General features: G+C 40.7%; 1 protein-coding gene across 1 annotated transcript in view; it reads left to right on the top strand.

The window, feature by feature from the left end:
• Positions 1-22,610, top strand: part of LOC133395916 (oxysterol-binding protein-related protein 10) — a 56,722-nt gene that overhangs the window by 22,763 nt on the left and 11,349 nt on the right. Inside the window, exons 3-6 of the mRNA XM_061665219.1 lie at positions 3,454-3,533; positions 6,593-6,661; positions 12,053-12,250; positions 17,626-17,860. Coding sequence (XP_061521203.1) covers positions 3,454-3,533; positions 6,593-6,661; positions 12,053-12,250; positions 17,626-17,860 — 582 coding nt within the window. The remainder of the gene's footprint in view (positions 1-3,453; positions 3,534-6,592; positions 6,662-12,052; positions 12,251-17,625; positions 17,861-22,610) is intronic.

A 22,610-nucleotide genomic window follows, 5' to 3' on the forward strand; every position in this document is an offset into this window, starting at 1 on the left:
TCTCTCGTATAATAACTGACCGCCATTCTGCTACATTTCACTCTGTCTGAATGGAAGAACCGGTAATTGTATCTATGAATGACCTCCAACAGTCTGGGGGTTTGTCTGGCTTCACAACAAAAGCACTAATGACAATTACAAGGCCGAAAATTCAGACATGGACAGTCTTGCTTCTTAGCGGGCATCTTTGATTTAATCCTGTGCAGATGCTCAGGTGCTAAATTAATTTATTTGTCACACTGCTACAATCAGTGAATGAGATAATATACCAGTTTAAAATAGAGGTCATTTGGATGTCTGACAGAATCCTCAATGTGAAAAAAATAATTCAGCCAGAGTCTGTACTTATGACTATAAATAATGTTAGAAATATTTTGTGTGACTGAGTGTAACTGTCGAAAAAGAGAAGGTTTTTGGCAATCCTAGTTTATTTGTAATCTTGCTAACTAATAAAGTAAAGGTGATGAAAACATAAGATAATTGGCAAATGGAACTACTCTGCACAAATTATCCCCACATACCTTACGGAAGTCTTACACTTCGGAATTTGTCCAAACATATCTGGAAAATATGCCTTGAAAGTCACACAAAACATCCAGGTTCAAATCACCAGCATATCTTGCAAGGCCTCAGTTTTGTTGTCTTATGTTTTGATATTAAAAGTGCTAATACATGTATGCCAGTTAAGAATGTTCAAATGGTAATCAAACATTGTCTTAACATTCAATAAAGAATTTATGAGAGAAATGGTTTGATCAACAACATTGTAATAAAACTGAGGGTAATGAGACAATGGTTAACCGAGTAGGAGTACCTTGATGGCTACTGCAGAACTACTCTGTGCTCACACTTCATTTTTCATTGTCTAATTGAAAATGTATTTCTCATGGAAGAATGGCACAGCCATTTTTTTTTTTTAAATTTCCATCAGGTTGCATGAGACCAGCATGTTATGTTCGTAGGCTCTAGCGAGCATATTGTGAACTGGTGCACATCAGCATTGAGATACCGCAATAATCTTAAAAATCCCAGCCAGGCTTGTGCACTTCACGAAGATGAATAGATGATGGAGATATTGATTCCTACCATGAAATTGGCTCTTTTTTGAGGAAGAGATTTCTTGGGGCGATGGGTATAAAGAAAAAGGAAATAAAAAGTATTTTATTTCCATTTCTCAAGAGATTTCTTCCAGTGTGTCAGCTCCTCAGTGTTCCCTCTTTGCTCAAAGTGGCCCTTTGTAGGTGTTTGGACAAGTGCTGTTCACAGTGAATTCTCAGTGCACCTTTCACCACTTCAAATACGCAAGGAAAAGAAAGAAAAGACATTTTAACATTCAAATTTGAACTGAAAGATTACATTTGTTGTAATTCTTTCTACTTTCCAGTTTGCTGCTCAATATACTGTCTAACATGCTTAAGTGTCTTTCATGTGGAAATAAATGAGTGATTAACGTATGTAATAAAGATCAGACCGTATTAGCATATTGAACTCTGATAATTCTGCTCCCTTATTTGTAAAGTGCTTCTAATGGGAATTTCCATGGTAGCATCATGAATGTTAATTTAATTTCTGTTTTAATGCGACGGTTCTTTTGGTATCACTGTAATGTCAAATTGTTGCAATGCAGCGTCATTATCCAATGCTGTATGTCCGTGTTATGTTAAAAATCTGTTTTGCTTTATTTGCTAGCTCTCAATGTGAGGCACGCATGGGACCTCCAGGTACCTGTAAAAGTTATTTTGCTGTGGGTTGAGCTCCTAAGTGAAGAACAGAACGCATCAAGGGAGTCAGGTGCAGCAGTTTGGATCTGATTGACACCTCTGCGGCAGAGTCTTGTTTGTTTCCTGCAAGGTTGCATTCAAGCAGCCTCTTCTCATGAGACCTTAGTAAGATGCTGGACAAAAAGTGATGTTCTATAAAAATGGATTGGAGAATTATTTGAAAATGCTTTTTATATACATATCCTTTGTGTCAGGTCATTAAGCAATGAGAAGAGTGAGTGATGATGAGACCAAGGAGTGGTGGATCTTCAAGTACGACCCAGAAACCAAATGCCGCAGCCTTCCGTGGAAGCCTCCGGCGTCGCCAAAGCCGAAGAAAGCAAGAAAATCCGAAGCCGAACTCATGTTGATCACATTCTTTGATATGAGGGGCATTGGCCACTTTGAGTCGCTGCCACAGTGCCAGGTCAACCAGCAATTCCACAAAGAGATCCTGTGGAACGTCGCCGTGCTGGAACAACCTCCCAACTCACCCGACTTGGCTTCATGTTATTTTTTTTTTTCCTCTTTCCCAAGCCAAAGTGGGTCATGAACGGGAAGCAAAGACGACATCAAGATGGCCATGAGGATGATCGCGGAAAAAAAGTGCATGACGCCGTGGCAGAGAAGGCTGGCAAAGTTCATTAGACTCCAGGGAGATTCATTCTAAGTGGACAGTTTTAGTTTGTAGTTTGGATTTGACACCCCGTATATGACATTTGTAAAGTTGAAGTTGACAGACAGTTTTTAGAGCCGCTGTAAGCGGTGAGTTCCAAGCAAAACGTGCTATATAGTTCACATTGACCCGTAAAAATAGGGATTGAAGAAAAAAATTCCCTGATGCAAAGACCAAAGGATGACATCAAGATGCCCATAACAACGATGGAGTATTGGTCACAATTGAGTCGTCGTTTGATTCAGGCCCTCCTGTGAGGAGTTTGCATATTCTCCCTGTGCTTGAGTGGTTTTTCCTCAGAGTACTCAGGCTTCCGTCCACATCCCAAAAACATGCATGTGAGGTTATTTGAAGACTATGGAAAGTTTAGTCCATATACAAATGTGAATGTTTTTTTTTTTTTGTCATTGTTTCCCGATTTAACCGCCTAGCGGGCCGGTTTGGCCCGTGAGCTGTAAGTTTGACACCCCTGCCTTACCCTTAATACATGCCTGACGCTATCTGCATCGGAATAAATAAATGCTCCCTGGCCAATATTTGCGAAAATGTGGTATAGCATTTTCAGGGTAGCATCTAGACCATGTTTGTAAAGTGTGTTGAGGCTCTTTTTTTCTATTCATGAACAAAATAAAGTGATTAACTGGATGTCCAACATGTTTTTATATTCCTGAAAATGGCATGGTAGAAATCCGCCCCCAAATAAATGTTAAGACAGTAACTTAATATTCTTATTTAACCAATTTGATTAAGGAATAGCTATCTTTAGAAGACATGCATTTTCTTGTTCCAGCTCATCCTGAGCTTAGATCCTTAATCAAATTCAAAGGTTCATCTGTGCTATTGGACTATATAAAAGAAAACGAATGGTAGCCATCAGTGGATGTGAAGACTCTTAACTACGTATTGACCTGACTGTGAATGCGTGTAAGAATGTATTGCATGTATAGGAAGTGAAGCATAAATGAACTTTGATTTTTTCTTTCATTGTTTTTTTTTTTTTTCCCTGTATCTTTCCAGCCTCTGATGCCAAAGAGCAGCAGTATTGGGTGAACCAGCTCCAAGCATGTGCCAGGCGACATTCTGACTGCAGTGCCAAGGTAAAAAAACTGCTACAAACAATTTCCAGTGCCAAATACTTCTTAGCTTCATGCTCTTATTGCCTAGGAGAAAACGAAAGTCTTGACATTTCCATGGAGATTCCTCCCCCCCTCTCATCTAGTCAACTCTGCTCAGGTTTATAAGTTCAACAGTTTCCTGGTCACTGCACACTAACACATCCTACATGTGAAGTCCAAACAGAACCGTATACAATGTATAAACTGTACGTGAAGAAAGCAGGGGCTCTGTATTTCCATTGATATTTGCATGATGCCGTCATGTCATCTGGATTTTTCTGATGAATGAAATATTTTAGGCCGGCACGGTGATCGACCGGTTAACATTTCTGAGGACCCGCCTGTGCGGAGTTTGCATGTTCTGCCTGTGCCTCTGTGGGTTTCCTCCCACATCCCAAAAACATGCATGGTAGGTTAATTGAAAATTCTAAATTGCCCGTAGATGTGAATGTGAGTGCGAATGGGTGTTTGTTTATATGTGCCCTGCAATTGGCTGACGACTAGTTGAGAGTGTACCCCGATTGTCACCGGAAGTTATCTGGGATAGGCTCCAGCACGCCCGCGACCCTAGAGAGGATAAGCGGTGTTGAAAATGGATGGCTGGATGGATAATAATAAAACTCACTGATTATCTTTGTTTCATCAAAATAAAAAATTGCAAACATATTTTTACTTTGGAAAACAATTATCAACATTTTTACCTCTGTTCTGACATGTTAGAGATTAAACCAGGAACTGAATCTTTATCATTTTGTTTTTGTGCATTTTCTTCACTGCAAATTTGAAGTACTGTCCTGTTTTTGAACAAAGAGGTGGAAATGCAAGTTTTAAAAAAAATCCGATTCATCGATTAATTGAAAACAAATAATCAACAGATTAATCGATTTTTAAAATAATCGTTAGTTGCAGCCCTAATCTCATGTCCTACCTCTGTTACAAGGTATTACTGTATTTCTGAGAATTTCAGAACATACTGAAGTCATACTCAAATTATAAGCCACTACAGCGTATTTGTAGCAAAATATTAAAGGGCTTGTTTCTTGTGGATAGTGCAGGCACAATGATGCTACAGTTGCTGGGAGGTAGTCAATTTCTGACAAAATATAGGCATGGAATCGGTAAAGGAAGCTGTTGATTACATCTCAAGTAGTTTGCTGGCTAAAGAAGTGAGGACATTGCAACAAAGCTATTATGCTGCTCTGGATTTGGAATTATTCCTAGACAATAGCATGCTAATACATTTTTAATATAGAGTGCTTGATCAACTGAGCTGCAGTTTCCCCCATTATAAGTTAAGGAAATGGAGTCAAATGCTTGTCCCTAGTTCCCACTTGGCACTCCACTGAACATGAATGTATTAACACTGCTTAGACAGATGTGAGGTAGCCGGACTGGCCAAAAGGCAGTACTTTTACTTGCAATAATAACAATAATGCATCCTAATTAATTGAGCTGCATGACTCTCTAAAGTCATTCTTCACCTTAAAAGGGGACATAAACAAGTGGTGCTATCTGATGTGAGCCAAACACCATCAATTGTGTGTTGTGTTCTGGCAATAGATTCAACCTTAGCCTGTCCTCCATCACATCAAGTCTGTTAACAGGCTTTTTATTTATTTATTTAACATGAGATGACAATTCGATAACAGTACTTGCAAAGATGATGATCATGCTTCCTTGTACAATAATGAAATGTATTCATCTATTAGATTCACCTGCAATTCAAGAATATTTCCCTTTTGCCTTGGCTGGGGTCCTGAATGATATTGTAGATAATGGTAACATGTTTCTTCAGGAGTTTTTTGGGGGGGGGGGGGGGGGGGGTACCAATACAAAAAATAAAAATAAAATTAAATTAAATAAAATAGAAAAATAAAATCAAGGAATGTGTGTTTTCTCTCTGTATCTCTTTGGGGTATATCCCCTACTCCACAATCCAAGAGTGAATAAGACTCATTGAGCGGTCTGAATTTTGGGGGGGGGGGGGGAAAAATAAATAAAAAAACTTTCTGGTATTGAAGTTGAATACATCATTTTTGTTGTTGCTAAAAACATTTTAAATGTGATATTGTTTCAATCCCTTTTTCTGTTCACTACATGTTGCAATCAAGTGACCATTCATACAGTATGTGTTTACTTGCAGCTGCAGTTAATTTAGTTGGTTGTGAAACCACAGTGGCCTGGGATGGAAGACAATGTCTCTTTATATTCCCGCGCTCGCGCAGCCGACAACGCCCGCATTGCATCACGTGACCGACGCATTGGCCCGCGCGGCTCCTCTGCGTCACTCGACGCGCACACGGCAAAAATTGTTGCTGCGCGTAGAATGCCGCAGAGATCATCTCTCGTGATTGGTCCGTTTTAGTCACACTCTGTGATGACTAAAACTCTTACTATTGTAGTAAGAACTTTTTAGCTTCATATTTGAAGATGATTGATATGCTTCAACATTCCGTGATAGGTCTTGACTAAATCACACTGCTGCCGTCTGTTGCTGCCATTTTTGAGACATATTTTGGTTGATGTTTAAATTGTACAACCTTTAAGGGCATTCGAAACACTGTATAAGCTTACAGTGGGGCCAAAAAGTATTTAGAAAACATCACTGCTCAAGAGGAGATCTGCATGGAGGAATACCAGCAACGGTGTGTGAAAACCTTGAAAACTTACAGAAAACGTTTGACCTCTGTCATTGCCAACAAAGGGTATATAATAAAGTGTTCAGATGAACTTTTGTTATTGACCAAATACTTATTGTCCACCATAATTTGCTAATAAATTCTTTAAAAATGGGATTTTCTGGATTTTATTTATTATTTTTTAATTTTTTTCTCTCATTTTGTCTCTCACAGGTGAGGTATACCTATGGTGAAAATTACAGGCCTCTCTCATCTTTTTAAGTGGGACAACTTGCACAATTGGTGGCTGACTAAATACTTTTTTGCCCCACTATATATTCAACAACCTGTTTGTGAAACCTTTGCATTCCACATTCCTCCACTTTCTGCAACCAATGTCTTTTTTGTGTGTGTGGTTATTAGGTAAGGAAGTTGAAGGGCTCGGATGAACACCTGAGTGCAGAAGAAGCAGGGGGAGAACAAGATGTGCTGGTGAGTCACTACTAATAAACACACACAGCCACTCTTATTTAAGATGTGCAATGCTTCATTTCACCTGCTAACGTCTCGTCTGTGTTGACTTGTACTCCTCTGTGACAGCATGTAGTGTTGTGCGCTTATTAAGCATCATTATTCTGCTCATCTCCACCAGAAAGCTGCTGGGTGTGACACAGGTGAATGTTGCTGTGAAAATAAGTAAAAGATGGGATTGAAATAGTTGGGCAAACAAATCAAAGTGTATTTCACTCTTGCCATCTGCACAGTGCAGCTCTAGTGTTTTTTTTTTTTTCTTCCCTGATTGTTGACTGCTGCTCTGATTACATGGAGTCAGTGGTGGATGCTCTGCTACGTCTTGGGTAAAATAAAACAATTAAATACAAATCTGAGGCAGAGAAGCAGTTGTGTGGTTTCTCATGAAGAAATATACTGAGCATCCTGGAGAGAGATGTGTGTACCACTTTCTATCAATATGAATCCCTGGTAACCTGGACGAATTATACAATCGGAGGGAGTCCCGGTGCTTACTTCCGTAGTCCATTAATGTCGCTGTGTTGTGAGTTTGTTTTTGCGTTGTGGCGTTTGCAATTGTTGTCTCGGCCACCGTAGCTTTCCTATGTCGCAAAAGGTTCCATTACCAATTCTATGGTTTTCATTTTGGCCTAAAATTCATTATCATGGTATTAATTGAAGCGCTTCATGGTAACGGTACATATCATGATATAAATTAAGTGGAAAAAAATTATAGTGGAAGTATTTCTCAATGGGTTATAGTAAGTAGTAGTATGTAGTAGCAAACGGTCACAAATGACAATACTGATGTCTTTTATATATTATATTATATTATATATATATATATATACCAGTCGTCCTGTCCCTGCAGCAGAAAAAACACCCCCACAGCATGATGCTGCCACCACCATACTTCACTGTTGGGATTGTATTGGACAGGTGATGAGCAGTGCCTGGTTTTCTATACACATGCCACTTAGAATTAAGGCCAACAATTTCTCTCTTGGTCTCATCAGACCAGAGAATCTTATTTCTCACCATCTTGGAGTCCTTCAGGTGTTTTCTTTTTTTTTTTGCGGACTCCATGTGGGCTTTCCTGTGCCGTGCACTGAGGAGACTGTCTGTAACAATGAAGGACGGTGTTGAGTTGTGCGAGCTAGCCAGCCGAGCCAAGCTTGTAGCTCTTGCAGACTTGGAGTAAGTTAGCTGAGGTATGAAAGAAAATGGCAACTCATTCACTGCCAGCCTTCCCAGTTAACATGGATATTTGACTTCTCAAGCCGTAAATGGCAGTGAATGTGTTTTACATGCAACAGTAAGGTCACAAATGTTTGTGATCTGTCGATTTCGTGGCAAAGAATGCTGACTCTATTTAATCCTATTCAAATGGGAATGCATTTCAGTGTTCCAAACATTTCCAGGAGAAACACATCTGCGCTGTTGATACATTTGCACAGAGCACATATTATTGCTGGAATGTTTTCCTTGTGTCATTTATTGTAATATTTGCATGAGCCATTGTTTAAATTTATTACATCACCTCCTATTTGATAGAAATGCATGAGCAGTCAGGTTATTTGGCTTTAGCGCTCAATATAATCTTTCTCCTCAGAACATTTGGCCCTGTTCTTTGTGTCAATTTCCAACAACAGTTCAGTAGCTGGTTGCAGAGTCAGCTGCATATGAAGAAGCAGATTGGTACAGAAACAAAGCGGACTGTTTTCATGATGATTAGTGGGTCGTTATCATCTGTGCTCGCCTCCTTACAGGAAGTGTAGCTAAAGTTAGACTGTGGACTTAGTGCTGTTGACTTTCTGTTGGCTTAAGGTCAACACATGCAGTTTTTTGCCTTCTTTGAGTCACCTTTGCTGGAATTGCTTTTTGTATCAAAATGTCGAAATTCTGAAGTGTTACACCACAATGTCGTTCTTAAATAAAATATGACAAAACAAGTAATATTTATAATATCTGTTTAGAGTTTGTCGGCAGTTTATTTCACACTAAAGCGTTTATGTACACTGCAACGGTCCATATGTAGCCAGTGCACACACTGAGTATCTAATGAGGGTGTAATAAATGTACCCTGTGGTGTAAAATGTGACAGGTCAGCAGCTGACCGTTGTACCTTACACCCACGCTGCCTCATGCAGGGCCAAGTCCGCCCAAAGCTGAGTGACAGCAAAGAACTAGGAAAATAGGAAGTGACAGTATTGGAATTGTTTTGCCCTGAGCAAAGTCTGCTGTAGCACAGTAACAGGGAATGTCTGGCACAAAGACATTTATTGGACTATTTTCATGGGTGTCATAACAGATTGTTAGTTTGTTCATTTTGGTCAGATGTCAACATTGCATTCTCTACTCCCCACTCCTCGTGAGCAAACTGCTGTCTCAGGTTTAAATGATGCCTTCTCCAGATTGCATGTTTCAGCTCCTTTCACAGATGTTCAATAAGATTTAAATCAGGGCTCGTCAAAGGCCACTTCAGAATAGTACAATATTTTGTTCAGAGCCTTAGGGTGATTTTTATTTTTTCCTTGTTTTTAAAGTTTGTTTTGGCTGGAAGACTTGCTTTGATAGCCTTGAGATTTCATTGTGTCCTGCACAGCTATACTGTGCTGGAAAGCAGCCCCAGAACATACCCAAGCCTCTTCCATCTTTCACAGTAAGTACAGTGTTCTTTTCTTTGAATGCTTTTTTTTTTTTTTTTGCATCTGTAAACAAAAAGCGGATGAGACTTGCCAGAAAGCTCCAGTGTTGTATCATCTCTCTAAACAAAATTCATCCAAAGCTTTGAGGCTCGTCAGTATGTATTTAGGCAAATTCTGGTCTCATCAGTTGAAGTAATTTTGGTGACCAATGTGGTTGTTTTCTGTCTTTATTGGAAAGTGTAGAGGCCAAGCCAACACTTTAACCCTCTGAGAAATTAACATTTACTAATGGACATGCTGTTTGCAACAAAGTCTAACTAATTAAAAGTCTGAGACAAACTTAAACATTAAAGACAAAGGCCGCGGAGGGGTGGGAGGACGCCCCCCGTCCCCACCTTCCTCTCCCCTCACGATGGGCGCTTAACCTGGGCTTGCTTTGTCGGGTCATGACCGTTTTTGGGTGGCTGCTGGCTACTGCGGTGGGCCCTTTTGGTGGGCGGGGCCGCCGTGCTATCCAGGGGTGGTGGTGGCGGCGGGGGGGGCTCACTTGGGTGTGGGTGGGGGTTTGGGCGTGAGGGACGGTGGTCCAATGCCGGTGCCCCTCCAATTAGGAATGGTCGGGGCTTTTCGATCGGGCTCGGGACCTCCCTGGGTCCTGGGGGGTCGGTGGCGTCCCCCTGGTTGGGTCCCCTGCTGGATGGGCTTGCTGACTCTGCCCCCCCCTTGTGAGCGGGGGGGGGCCTCACCCTTCCTCGATGTGCCGGCTCAGCAACTCCGTACACCAGTTGACTAACAAGCATCTGTTACGGTGTTCATTCACTAATAAGTTCGATAGAAACTCTAAAGGCTTTAATTACTTGTGCTGGGCTCACTAACAACAACACAGGTTATACTAACATATCAACTCACAGGTTCTTACAGGTGTTCAGACACTAAAAAAAACAATCCCACCGCACCACTCGTCAGTAGCGTTGCCTTGATCATTTTCCCACATCCTGTCCTGCCCTTTTCCGTCCTCTCTTATCTTGTTCTCTTGGTTAGTTATTGCATGTCCCCCATCTACAAATGACTGTTGTAATATTACTTGTGTTATCTAGACCGTCTCTCTATTGTTCTCTAGTGGTTCCCTAGTCCCCTTCTCCACTCTATCTGTCCCCTAAAACTCTTTTCTGTCCGGCTGCATTTTCAATAAACATCAGAATAATAGATTTTTTTTTTTTTTTTTTTTAAATAAGCAGAGGGAGTCTTCCAAACTCCCTTGTTGCACAGCAAAACCGTTCTAGCACAAAGGTATTCAGATCCACCATTCTGCAAGGCCATACAGCTGAACAGGACAGGTTTAAAACAAGCAAACTAACAAACAAAACATTTGCATGGCAGCAACAAGCTGTTAAAGTGGTCAAAAACAGCTTCATATTGATGATCAGGAAAGGTCGCGCTTGTTTTTGGAAATGATCCAAATTTGCTACATTGAGTTGATGATGTTGATGCCACACTTCTCAGGATAGGTCTGTTTTTTTTTTTTTTTTTTTTTAAATTTAATAATAGGACCTTAAAATACTTGCTCATGAAGTACTAAAGTTGCATGGATGTAGAGGTTTTGACTTGCCCATGAAAGATGATGAAAGAAGAGCTTGACACCACCATGTATTTACCACTGATGTTTCCAGTTACCCTACCTTATTCTATTTCTTCCTCTACTACTGCTTTTTTTGCTTTGTATTTTTTGGCAGTCTGGATGCCCTGTGGTGTCATGCTGCCTCTCACAGGTCAGTCTTGTGTGCTGCCTTGGTCGTCTGGAGTACACACACTATGAGAGCAATCGGCACACACGTGCCGATTGTTTCCTTGCCAGGTGTGGGGTCTCTCAGATTATAAAAAATGGTGACGACTGAAAAATCAGTATTCGCATACCCCGCTTTAAGTCCTATTTCTTTGAGTTGTTTCCCCTACCCCTCCTCCAAACATATTCTTGGGTCAAATACCTTCTTTCCATTGCCATTTAAATGCTTGGGGCTCTGTTCCAGTTACAGAGGACAAAACCTCAATTCTTAATTTTCTTTCTGTGCTTGCTCAGAGCTTGTAGCTTGACTATGCACAATGAAACAGTGTTCTCTCCTTAAGTCCTGATCCTAAAGATCGCAAAGGACCTATATGATATAAATCTCACGTTTCAGAAATTGGATGCATCTGATCACGACAGAAAAAGCAACATCCATCTGTAGAATTCTTGCATGATGTACAAAGTATAGTTTTCAAATAGGATGCCGCAAAATAAGCTATATCATTGAAGTAAACATCCATAATCACCCGTTTGATTTCGTGGTTACTGCAGAGCGAGCAGCGTGACCTCAGCTGGTTGTTTCCCTATCAGTGAGCGGTGCTTTGTTGTGCAAGTTTGATCTATTTTGTTCTCACCGGCACTGTAACCAGACCTCTGTTATCTTGGGACTGATCCTCTCTGGTGCCCTGTTTCCCTATGCACTAATGGGAAGCAAAGACAGACCTGGGAGGATAACTGGTTTAACTTTACTGTGTGTTCTTGCACGGAGGTTGTCACACTGATAAGGAAAGTGTCACAGAGGAGTCTATAACGTAGATGTTAAAATAAATACTGTCTTATTTTAATGTCTGATGCAGGTAAATAATGAGTTTTTCTTGGCTGGTCCACCAATATTACAGACACTGATGGTGATAATATATTTTGTTATCTTGCCTTCCTTAGGGCTCCTCATCCTGTGGTCGCAACCGTAGCTTCTCCCTCCTCCCACACCTTACGCCATCTTCATCACCAGCTACTCCGAGGCAACTGGCCCCCACGTCTGCGCCCGGCAACATCGTCACAATCACCCACCACAAGTCACCGGCTGCGGCGCGACGGGCCAAGAGTCAATACCCAGGACGGCTGCTGGAGGTCAAAGAGGTGGGTGACAAAGATGTTAATTCATATCTGAAACAGAAATTAAAAAAAATATATATATATATATATATATATATATATATATATATATATATATATATATATACACACACACACATATGTGCAGTATATACCGTATGTATCTCCAAACATCTCCAAAATAAGTGCTTTGTTGAAATCCCTAAAGCTAAATGATGAATCATCTTTCTATGTTACGTCTTTATCGAGCTGCTGTGCGCCAAAGTTCTGGAGGACAATCAAAACTCTCAAAGCCCTGCTTCATCCTTACACATTTTTAAATGTACTTAGTCAGTGTGAAATCTGAGCCTGTTTAATTGAATATAATGCTGATATACTCCCAGGACCGTGACTCATTTGGTTGTATGAATAGCAACAGGTGGATACACAGGTTTATTGGACCTTCTGCCACGTAAGGGAAATGCGTTGAATTTTTCTTACGGTCACTATACGTCCGAGCATAGATGAACAAGAATATATTTGTAATGAATAAATCTAAAAGTTTTGACAAATTAAGGGAAATTAAATGCCACGGAACCCGTCTGCCTCACAGTTCTGAGGAGCGGGGTTCAATCCCCGGCCCCGCCTGTGTGGAGTTTGCATGTTCTCCCCGTGCCTGCGTGGGTTTTCTCTGGGCACTCCGGTTTCCTCCCACACCCCAAAAAGGTAGGTTAATTGGAGACTCTAAATTGCCCAAAGGTGTGAATGGTTGTTTGTTTGTATGTACCCTGCGATTGGATGGCGACCAGTTCAAGGTGTAGCCCGCCTCCTGCCCGATGATGGCTGGGATGGGCTCCAGCATGCCCGCGACCCTAGTGAGGAGAAGCGGCACAGAAAACGGATGGATGGATGGATGGATGGATGGAACCCTGGTAAGGGAATCACTACAGTCTAACCTATAAAAATATGTGATGGCCAAGTGTGTCAAAGGCTGCACTAAGGTCTAATAAGACATACGGAGATGAGGCCTTTGTCAGAGGGAACTGGGAGGTCGTTAATAACTTTCTCTAGCGGTGTCTCAGTACTATGATGGATTCTAAATCCAGACTGTAAGTGTGTCGAAATTCTACAGTCGTTTAGGAACTGTTTTCTTGAGATTTTGGACCGCAACGGTAGCTTGGATATCGTTCTTTAGTTGGCAAAGACAAAAACATTGGCGACTCTAAATTGCATTTATGTGTGAATGTGAGTGCTGATAGTTTATGTATGCTCTGCGATTGACTGGTGACCAGGCCAGGTTGGCGCCAAAGTCAGCTGGGATAGGCTCCACTCGCGACACAAATGAGGACAAAGAGGAATGGACGGACAGACGGCCCAGCTTTTCCTGACTGTGTTGTCTTTACTTGCAAGCAAAGTAAATGGGGATGGTTACAGTCTTTTGAGGAAGTATGCATTTGGACACATGACCAATGGTGAGAATAGATGCAAACTAAACCATTTAGTTTAGTTGCTGTATTGACAGTACTTTCAGTATTAACATTCACGTCATGTGGCACAGGTAAATGGGCGATACCAAATGCACTTGAAAAGGTCATGGCTTCCCCACCAAACTCATCCAAGCACGCCATCACAGACCTTGCTTACACAAGGGCCACAGCCATGCTGGAACAGAAAAGGGCCTTCCCTCAAACTATTCCCACAAAGTTGGAAGCTTTGCAAAATGTCTTTGTAAGAGAACAGACAATACGCCAATATGGACTGCAAGATCAGTAACTCAACGTTTGAGTTTCCCAGTTGGAGTGCATTTCATGCAGAGCTCTTCCTTCCGTGCCTCTCTGGCCACTCTTCGCGTCGCGCAATCCCTCATCCCGATGTGCCGTGCTGTGCGTCTGCATCATCTCGCTAAGAATTTCTCATCCAAGTGATTCACGTCGCTGACAGAAAGGGAGCCTCTTGCGTCAGTGAATGGAGAATCCTTTCTCACCTCTGGGAAGCAGACTGCTCCTCCTCTTCAAGTGAACCTGCTGCAGTCGGAGTGAATACTGAGCAGATGGTGTGTTCATTAATTAAAACAAACACTCCATTGGTGCTTGTGTTTCAATGTCAGACTGACAAAATTCATTTGTGATTCATTCTCTCTTCGGCTTCACGTTCATCTGACCTGATTCCTACAGTAGCTGCCATCATTTAGCACTTCCACTTCTCAATTTGTCATCTTCCCTTCATACCAAACAAATCTGTGACAATACAGTGCAGACAGCAGGGGGATGTTGAGGTGTACCATGAATGAGACTGTACTGCGCAGTAATTTATATTCTAGTGTACAATAGAGATACAAAGAAGCTGCTTCATGCAGATATGGATATGATTTGTGGGCAAACTTGACTATAGGTTGTTGTGTGGCACATGTATTTTCTGGTCATTTAAATAATTTCACTCTTGGCTCCTTCACACCTCTGTGAATCTCCGCACGTCATGACCTTCAGCTAGTGTCGCTTAACCTTCCAGGCAGTAAGCTAACGCATGCACAGTTGGGCCTATTGTGATTATTGCGCATATTCAAACGCGTGTGCACGCACGCGTTTGTGCTCTAAACTCCACAGTACGCACAAACTAAAAGTAAATAAACAAAATCACGTCTGTAATTCCCTTACAAACTGTATGGACAAAATAATAATTACTCACTTAGGGATTGGCTGGGAACACTAGTTTGGTTCCTACAATTTTTGAAATTTATTTGGTGTTGCATTGGCAAAAGATTTGCTCATAAACCAAATAACCTCAATGATCAAAGGGTGAAAAAAAAATGATACCATGGGTGAATGTTAAGCTCAGAGATCCGTCTAGTATAGAGCATTGACGGAATCTCCCAAACAGGTCGTTGCCACATTTGTCACCTTTAATCTGGTCGTCCATCCATGCACACATGCGTGTGTCCATCCGCTGTGTGACAGCGGGAGTCAGACCGTCTCGCCTCAGCCAGCTTGTCACAACCGACCGATGTGAGCTCATCAAACGGCGGCACGGGCGGGCACTCGCGCAGCCATGCTGGAGCTGGATCTGGATCACTGGGGTTAGGCTGTTTCTGGAAGCATCACTGATCCCATTGACTCCATAGAGCAAGTCTGTTTCCGCTGTGTTTGGAACTAGGGCCAGTCTGCTCGTTCTTTATTTTCTAGAGGTGTCAAAATACAAATAGATTACATATGACATGCACAGGTATAACATCTAACAAAACATTATAAATATGGGACAGTATCAATATCAGTATTTTCAGCTGACTAAGATTTAAAGAATGACTGACTAAGATTTAAAGAATGACTCAATGTTTTTTCCCCCCCAAATTAAATTAATTCACTTACCTTATGTCACACCACCCTTATGATTCTTTAATTGTCTGCAAAATATTTACTGTATTGACATCTTGAGCTGTAGCGGTAATGTCATTACAACATTATTTATGGAATGTGTTATTAATTCATGGAAGCACATGTTCATTAACAGGGACCCTGAAGCTATGTTTAATTATTCTGAGGTTTTACATGCGTCTCTGGGTAGATTCTGTCTAACAGAACAAAACAAGGGCCTCCAATGATAAAAGGACTGTCATACAATATTACATATTGTTGTTAATTTGATCTAAAATCCATTTGATTTTCACAGCATGTAAATAGACACCTCTGTCATAAACCTAATTTTATTCTAAGAATCGGGGTACACCCTGAATTGGTCGCCAGCCAGTCACAGGGCAGATATAAACAAACAACCATTCACACTCACATTCACACCTACGGGCAATTGAGAGTTTTCAATTAACCTACCGTGCATGTTTTCGGGATGTTGGAGCAAATCGGAGTACCCTGAGAAAACCCACGCAGGTACAGGGAGAACATGCAAACAGGAGTTTTGAATAATCGGTTTCTCTCTCATCTCATCTCATCTCATTGAAAATAGTATATTAAGAAAAATAATCAATTGGTAATTTTCCCCATGGCCGATCAAGGAACATTAGTAAAACAGCCAACCCTATTATGAATATATTTTCAGTTTTTTTGTGGAATAATTACAAGCCAAAAGATTTTAAGTGAAACAGTGACGGGTCTTCATGGAATACACCTGCATCCAATCCAAGTAAACACATAGGTGAATAATTAGTCTTGTGCTCGAGTCTTTTCTCCATTCACGCTAGAAGATGCATATAAGCTCATCATGCAGCTTATAAGGCTTCCAAAATAGCTCTCGTGTGCCACTGCAGATGTACCAGTCAAGTGCGTGCAGAAGATGAGGTGTGGGCTGTGAATATATACAATATTAATGAAGGCGAGATTAGCAGCCTGCATACATTAGTGCTGAGAAAGCTTATTACCCACAATAAAGAGGCAACTTTGTCTTGCTCCCTTTTGTGATGTATTTAGATCCAAACAGGAATAATTCTCATACTAAGACATGCTTTCTCATCGGGGAGTCTTGTTTGAAAGGTTTTTGCAGCACTCTTCTTTTGGAGCATACGAGGTGACACTATATATTCTATGCTGCATCATTCATCAGAAAGGCTGATTCACTTAATTATGATTGAACCACTGAAGTATCATTTTAAATGGCATCTCGGTTTTTGTGAGCACAGAAGAATCTTATTGTAATATAACGTTTTCGTCTTCATTAGATCTCAAGTATTTTAGTAAACAACAACAAAAAATTGAGACGAGCAAAACCAATGCACTTTCACTTTCAATACCATAAAAAGATAAAGCTAAAAAATAAGGTAAAACCTCACATTGAGCCAGATTTTAATTTCTAAAGGATTGTGCGAGCAAAAACATGATTACTAACGCAAACGGATTTGGAAGCTGATCTACTAATTGGGCGCACCCAGAATGGCTTCTGCCAAACGGGTAAAATTGCTGTGCAGTTAATTTAGCGCATTTTTACCCAAACAAGCAAAACACTGGGAGTAGTCGAGCTAAAATGATTAATTTAGCATGCGCAATGTGATGCCTTATCAGGAGGCATGGCTCAAGTGGTAAAGTGGTCATCTCCCTACCCAAACTTTATGGTTTGATACTGAGCTCCTGTGACCATGTCAAAGTGTACTTGGGCACGATACTGAATCCCCTGTTGCTCCTGAGATGAACTTGGACAGTCTAAAACCTTCCACTTTTTTGCCCCTTAAAACTCATTGGGCCGGCACGGTGGAAGACCGGTTAGCACATCTGCCTCACAGTTCTGGGGACCGGGGTTCAAATTATTATTATTAATTAATTAATTTTTTTTAATTTATTTATTTATGTATTTATTTTTTTAAGTGTCTCAGAGTGGCAGTGAACATCACTGTAATCGCTACGTAAGCTTTTACGCACAGTGGCATGTTTCTTTTTTGGCTATGGCTATATTAACGTGTTCTTTAACTGTTACCTGTCCAGATGATGTCCCAAGCCGAGGGTCAGCAAAAGAACCTCGTCCAGTCCATTGACTCGTTGCCCACCAAAGGCCCCATCTCCTGTCTGGACCAGGATTTGCTGCTGCTCAAAGCCACATCGGCCGCCACGCTCAGCTGCCTGGGAGAGTGCCTGAACATCCTCCAACAGAGCCATAGCCAGGTGCCGCCTCCGTCTCAGGCTACTCAACGCAACCACACTGTCCATGGAGCCCCCACGGGTGAGTCCTCCCTGGGCTCCATTCTTGTTCTGCTGGAGCCCCAAACTTCTCTATCTTCTCCTTCCTCTTTGTCATTCCTTTCTACTTGTTCAGAAGCCATTAGCAAGGGCCAGCTGGACTGTAGTTCCTGTCCCTGCCTGATGGGTACTACGAACTTCAACATCTGTACTAAATGTTGCTGAATGTTTCAATTGGGAACTATTAAGTTCAAGTGAAGTGATCAGCGTCATTGATGACCATGACCTTGTATACGCCGGCTGATTGGTTGGGTTGAAAATTCTGCTAAAATACAATCACAATGCTAAATGTAAGCATGACTGCGAAATGCGTATGAATAAAATGTATCCTTTTAGCGTTTGGAGAATTCTAAATCTTCTCATGGCCGAGCATTCATGTCCCAAATATTCAGGGTTTAATGTGTGAATCTATCAAATCTCATGGAAGCATTTCGGTCGTTGCAAAAATAATCCACAGTGGTGTGTGACACCAATGCCATGTTTAACCTTCTCTGTGCCTGACCATAATGGATCCAATAAAAATTATTTGGATTGAAACCTCCTACAGCCTGAGGGTGCTTCACTGGCTTTAAAACAAGGATTAGGATGTCTAATATTGGCAGAATATACACCAAAAGTTCCAACTAAATATTCTTGGTGTCTCTAGACTTCTGTAACTGCTTCACATTGATCCCGAAAGCACTTTGCAAGTGGATGTGTGCTGCAGTCACAAAGATGAAGCCTCAGCTATTACAATCGATTACAAAGGCAGCATCCATGTCAACGCAAAATGTCAATTCTTTCCACAAATCTTCGCAAACACAATTTGACAAAAGTTTTGTGAGTGTCTCGCTGAGGATGCTTTGACACTTGCAGTTCAAGAATGTCCGTCTCCCTTGGTTTGGTTCAATATCTATTTCACTGCTGTTTTTTTTTTTTTTTTTTTTGGAGGGCTATTGAGTCAGGCTTCTGATAAGAATTAACTTTTGGACCCTATAAAATTCTAGATTTAGAAGTAGTAAACCTTGTAAAATGTAAATAAAGTCCAGCTTGGGGGTCAACAAGATCATATATTGGATGTGCCTAAAAATGCATTGGACAATAAAGCCACATTTCAACCAAACGGTGCAGTTCGGTTTGCCACAGATCAGGTAAACCTTGATCAAATGCACCTTTAAATCCTCATACCATCATAGTCCAACATTGTGTTTTCTTCTCAATGTACGCTGGAGGAAGACGCTTGCAGGGTATCCGGTGCCATGCCTGTCCTTTTGCTGTCTTGACATGACCCAAAAAGAGGGGGAAGAATGGAAACTAGAGTTATGGATGTTAATGCTGTTCCTGCATCATTTCTCAGGCTACCCCGTCTAATGCTTAGGGTATGATGATTCGGGTCAATCCTGACAGTGCTTTGGTCTTTTCTTTGCACCAACAGTCACCGTGCCCTCTACCAGCTCTCCAAACAGGGGTTGTTGTGGAGTGGGACCACCTCACTGCAAGTGCAAACCACTTTGTATCCGCTGCCGGGCTGATAGGCCCCGTGGTCTTCCAACTGTACCCCCAACTTCAGCATACACCCCCCTTACTACAGTGAGGAATTTTATAAGCAGAGTGCTGGGCATGAGAATTATCCAGACTAGAAAAAAATTCAAAAAAGAGCTGAATAATGAATAACTTGCCACTGCATGGCCAACCTTTTGACAGGGTCAAGGATGTGAATGGACTGATGGTCTGTCTGGGCTCCACTTCCAAAACCAGTAGCAAATTCTTCTCGAGTGCCCTAGCCTCTCCTCTGTCACCTCATTGGAGAGCTTAAATCCTGTAAGGAAGTCAAATAAAAATCCACAAAGCAAGTACATGAGTCCCTTCACAGCCTGACATCGGTCATTTAAAGTAGGACCTTGATTTACTTCATTGCAGAGGAATGGATGGACAGCGATTTGCATGGACAGTAATAACTTTTCAACTGAATACATTCTGAATCAGGTTTTGATTCCGGTGATTACACAGCTTGCTTGTACGAGTCCTTTTTATATTTCCCCACAGAACCTGGTCTGTGCATGTTCCATCCACATAAGAACTGAATAATGCATTTTAAAATATGAAGCGAAATAACTATTGTTTACCCCACAGCTCAGAAATGTGGGAGCTATTTTTAGTTTTGATCATTTTATAGCTGATCGGATTAAACACCAGCTCAAGTTGGTTGAGTGACTGTTCAAAATGGACCCAGTTCTACGACCCATGTGGTAGTAGAACAGCCCATCAGCAAAAGGCAATAAATATTCTTGAAATATTAGTACCATATTTCTAAATATATTGGTCTCATAAAATATTTAAAATCATAACCCACAAATAGTTATTATAATGATTTTTCTGGGTCTAATTATTGCATGTGTTATATCTGTACATTGCTTTCTACATTTTTAATTATAATACAACATTTAAGGTAAAGTCACAGTAAAATGGTATGGTACTTTTGTCTAGGTGTGTCGAGGTATTTTATTTAGTACCCCATATACATACAGGGTTCATGTGAAAAATAATACCGTTTTTTATATTGATCTGAATATTGCTGTTCATGCAATTGTATAACATAACCTGTGGATTTGTATCTATTGCATGAACATTTGTTTGCCTTTTGTTTACACCAGCATTTTGCATTTTCAGCATGCATCTAGCTAGTGGTCCGCAGAGCAGAAGATCCACCTGCTTAAAATACTATTGTGAACACATCATGTATCTATGAAGATAATCTTTTCTGACATGGGAATTGATCATGGATGATCAACTCCCGCACACACACTTGTGCCTCCCAGGCTGTGGCCAACACTACTTTCTCCACTGGGTCCAGTTGCGTCCAATAATAATAATAATCTAAACAGATGCCTTTAGGGTAGTTCAGTGCATTTTTTGTAGAGACAGCGCTTGAAACCCACGGAAATTGTGGCAGCTTATTGGACAGGCTGCTCCTCCATAATGGAATTCAAAGAACTACCCCTATGTAGTTTGCTGTAAACCAAATTTGGGAGCTTGTTAGAGGATGTCAAAGGCAGACGGTCGGACTCTATTAGGACTAATTGGAACTGCGATCTACTTTTATGTACAGTGGATATAAGAAGTATACACACCCCTGTTCAATGTCAGTTTTTTTTAATGGTATAAAAATAAATAAATAAATAAATGCGACCATGATAAATAATTTAAAAACTTTCTTTTCCCCTATGAATGTGAGCTATAACCTGTACAACACAATAGGGAAAAAAAATAAAATAATAATAAATCAAAACAGGACGCAAAAATAAACCACTGAGATAATGTAGCTGCACAAGTGTGCACACCCTCTGTATAATTCTATATTTGTAGCTGATCATAATTTCCTCCACCTTGACTAAGTTCCAGCTGAAGAAAAACAGTCCCAAAGCATGATTCTACCACCACTACTCTTCACTGTGGGTACGGTGTACTTTTGGTGATGAGCAGTGTTATGTTTGCGCCAAACATACCATGTGGTATTATTTTCCTCACCTGGAACTAGGGGCTTTGTCAACAAGGAGGGAATTATGAACAGTTCGAAATACCATTCAGTGTTAGCATAAAACTTCCAGGCTTCTTCTGGAAAGAAGTAACCATGTCAGGAAAAGCTGACGAGAAAATCTGAACTTTATTTTAGGTTAATGAGAGCCACTTTTAATGAAGGTAGCTGTTGACTGACTCCCATTTAGCATGACTTTGAATGTGATTGGTTATTGGTTACATTTGTTCAACCGTGTTATCGCAGTTATTTTTACTTTCCCTCTCAAAAAAAAAAGAGAGAAAAAAAAAAATATATATTTTTTTTCAATCGATTTGTACTAGTTATGGTTCACCTTAGTGGTGGAAAACATTTTGAAATGATTTATCTTCGACTAAATTTTTAGATCACAAAAATCTGGCATTTGAACGGGTGTGTAGACTTTTTATAGCTACTGGAACGCAAAAGCTTTTAGATGAAGAAATTTGCTTTCTTTTTGCGGGCTCATTTACAGCAAATTATACATGAGACTTAACATGTGGCTAGAGGACCGAGATAATGTCTGTTGATGGACCGTGACATTAAATTATCCACCATTCACTTTCTATTTATCGTGACATAAATCAGTAAGACTTTTTACTTCACTTAGCAATGCGTAAATCTTCTTTAAACGCTGTGGTATATTTAAATTAAGTCCTATTTTATTCTCATTGAATAATTATGGTATCCATACATGCACATCTAATCCAATACAAAATATACTGGCTTTACACAAAAAAATAATGCTTGATTTTTGATTGACACCGTCAACGAGGTATCAGTTTAATATGTAATTTTTAGCCATAGAGATATGCGCCGACGTGTCCACTGAAAGAAAATAAATTGAGTCTACCGTGTCAAGTTGAATACATTTTTAACTGATAAACAGATGTTAAGGAAGCCCAAGACCAGAAGTGAAAATAAAGCATCATTCTGGTTGTTTCTCTCTGTCTGCCCTAAAATCAAAGCGAAGCGCCTGATATTAGAACACATTACACATTACATTCAGACATACCACAAACACACAACAAGCACATAAAAAAACACAAACATACACGCACGCAATTTCCTGCTGTCTCGTCTTTGTCAATCCCACCACCGTCTTTCAGTCTTTTTTTTTTTTTTTTTTTGAATCAAACCTAATATTGAATGTCAGAAGTAAATCAAAAGTGATACGGGCCGTCTCCATCCCCCTCGTCAG

This window comes from Phycodurus eques, chromosome 20, assembly GCF_024500275.1.
Source record: "Phycodurus eques isolate BA_2022a chromosome 20, UOR_Pequ_1.1, whole genome shotgun sequence".
NCBI classification, from domain to species: domain Eukaryota; kingdom Metazoa; phylum Chordata; class Actinopteri; order Syngnathiformes; family Syngnathidae; genus Phycodurus; species Phycodurus eques.